The sequence below is a fragment of the Arachis ipaensis genome, chromosome B10, assembly GCF_000816755.2.
Source record: "Arachis ipaensis cultivar K30076 chromosome B10, Araip1.1, whole genome shotgun sequence".
Taxonomy (NCBI): domain Eukaryota; kingdom Viridiplantae; phylum Streptophyta; class Magnoliopsida; order Fabales; family Fabaceae; genus Arachis; species Arachis ipaensis.
The window spans coordinates 99,222,999-99,225,248 of NC_029794.2; the positions used below are offsets into that span (position 1 = coordinate 99,222,999).

At 43.2% G+C, this 2,250-nt stretch overlaps 1 protein-coding gene across 1 annotated transcript; it reads left to right on the plus strand.

Annotated features, from left to right (window-relative positions):
- Window positions 550-1,572, plus strand: LOC110268443. Its single transcript, XM_021114603.1, has 3 exons — window positions 550-564; window positions 609-1,256; window positions 1,336-1,572. Exons 1-3 carry the CDS (start codon window positions 550-552, stop codon window positions 1,435-1,437), a joined length of 765 nt encoding a protein of 254 aa, XP_020970262.1. The 3' UTR covers window positions 1,438-1,572.

The window sequence follows — 2,250 nt, forward strand, 5'->3', positions numbered from 1 at the left end:
GAGACGAGTTATGATTATTATCCAATTTTATAATTTTTGAATTATTTTCTATATTTAAATTATAAAGTTGGTAGTTGTGAAATAATAAGGATTTCTATATGATTTGGATTAAATAATTAGTATTTTAAATATTAATGTTGCTATTTTAGAAAATAGAGAAATTAATTATATTATTTCTAATTTTTAGATTTGGGAATTTTATTGAAAATAATTTGTAAAATTGATGAGAAAATAGTATTTTTCCATATACAATTAGTGTTGGATTTACATTGGGTTTCAATTACTATATTATTCCCAATTTTATGTGAAATTACCATAATGCCCTTAACCCTAATTTTATTCAAAAACCCTAACCCTAAAACTCTAACCCGGTTACCCGGTTTCCCCATCAGCAGCAGATCTCCCCCTCTCTCCAATTTGATGCGCAGCCCTATCCCACACACACTCACAGTTCCCAGAACCAGGGGATGAGAAAGAACGAAAATGGAAAGGAAGAGGGAAAGGGGAAGGAGGTCGCTGCCCAATCCGCGCCGCCATCGTCGTTCGTCCATGGAACCAGGAGTCGTACCTCTGTCACTGAAAGGAGGATGGAGAAGGCGCGATGCTAGAGGAGCGCAACCCGCTGGGCCGCTGTGGGTCCCTCGCCGTCGAGTTCGAAGGAGCAGGGGAGAACGACGCTGGGTTTGAGGGAGGCAGAGGTGGTGTGGTGCGAGGTGGGAGGCGAGTTGTTCGAGTCACCTTTGCTGAGCCGTAGCGCCGCCGCCACCGTGTCTCTCACTGCTGTGTGTCGCCGTCCAAGGAAGAGGGAGAGTCACGATGGAGCTCCCCTTCTGTTTCTCCAGTCGCGCAAGAAGGAGGCGCGCTGTGAGGGAGAGCCGTCACGTTTCTGCCGTCGCCGGTTCACACGCCGCCCCTGTGCTCCTTGCAGCAGCGCCGCCGCTGGAAGAGGAGGGCTCGCCAGTTCTGTCTCTCACTGCCGCCTCCGTCGGAACTGCCGCCATGGCCGCCGGAGCTCTGGGCTGAGTTTCTGCCACATGAGACCCTGCTGCCGTCACCGGGAAAGTATGCCGGTAAGGGTTTCAAACTTGGTCTTCGTTTCTTGTGAGATTATGGGAATCTTATTGTCGCGGCATGTTGGTTTCAGTCACCGTTGCCGGAGTCGGGTCGCCGCAGCCACTGGGGGTGGCTGCTGGGGCTACCGCCCAACTGGTTCAGAGGCCGTTGCTGTTTGGTTCAGCCGTTCTTTCTTAGTTTCAGTAAGTATTCCTGTTTCGAGAGCTCTGCGTTAGTGTTCTGTTCCATGTAATAAAGTAATCGTAATGTTAATGGTTTTAGGAGCTAGAATCCGGTTTGCTTGTGCCGTTTGGGGCTGTTTCTGCTTTTGAGAGTGCGGGCAGAGCCGAGATTTTGATTGCTGGTGATGTCGGGTCGAGATAAAAGTTGGTTAACGAGTTGGGTTGTGGTTCCAATGTTGTGAGGTAGGGGCGCTTTCCAAAAACTATATGTTATATATTGGAATTATTACATATGGATACTGATGTGAGTGAATGTGTATTTGGTGATTGTATCGGCCTTATGTATGGCTTGACTTGCCTTGGTTGGTTATGAACGTCTGTTGGTTGAATTGTTGTGTGGTTTTGTGAAATGAAATGCTTTTCAAGTTGATTCTTTTAAAGCTTTGAGATCGAGTTTAACCCGTTGAGAATTGATTTGAGTTAATTTTTATTGAGAAAGTGAAAAATTGAATCTACTCTTGAATTCAGCTTGGCTTGCTTTAAATGATCTGGTTTTTGATACATGGTTGTTACTGAACCGTTTCCTTGAAACTTTAGAAATGAGTTTATTCGGTTGATAATGATTTGATTTTGAAACGGTTTTCTTGAAATATGGTATTGAGATTGACTGTTGGATTTTGGCTTGCCTTTGAATTGATTTTGGATTTTGGGCTGTTGGAAAAGGATTATGGAATGGTTTTGTTGGGACCCGAACCGGGTGGCAAAGTCCAAGTTTTAGGGGAGATGCTGCCGAAATTTCTATAAAATCCGAGTCTTTATTGAAATGTTGTTTGGAAAAATGATGAGTTAAAGACTTCTACTATTTTATTTGAATTATCAAAAGAAGGATGATTCATGCTTTTGAAATGAATTATTAAAGAGGAAATTGTGATTTAGTCTTACTTCTTAAGAAAGGCATTGTATCTCTTTCTGGAGAAAGTTATTTAGATGAAACTTGTGTTTTAAAGCTGTTTGG

Coding starts and splice junctions, on each gene's coding strand:
- LOC110268443 (XM_021114603.1), top strand. Junction 1,257..1,335: donor GCCGTTCTTTCTTAGTTTCA/GTAAGTATTCCT, acceptor TAATGGTTTTAG/GAGCTAGAATCCGGTTTGCT.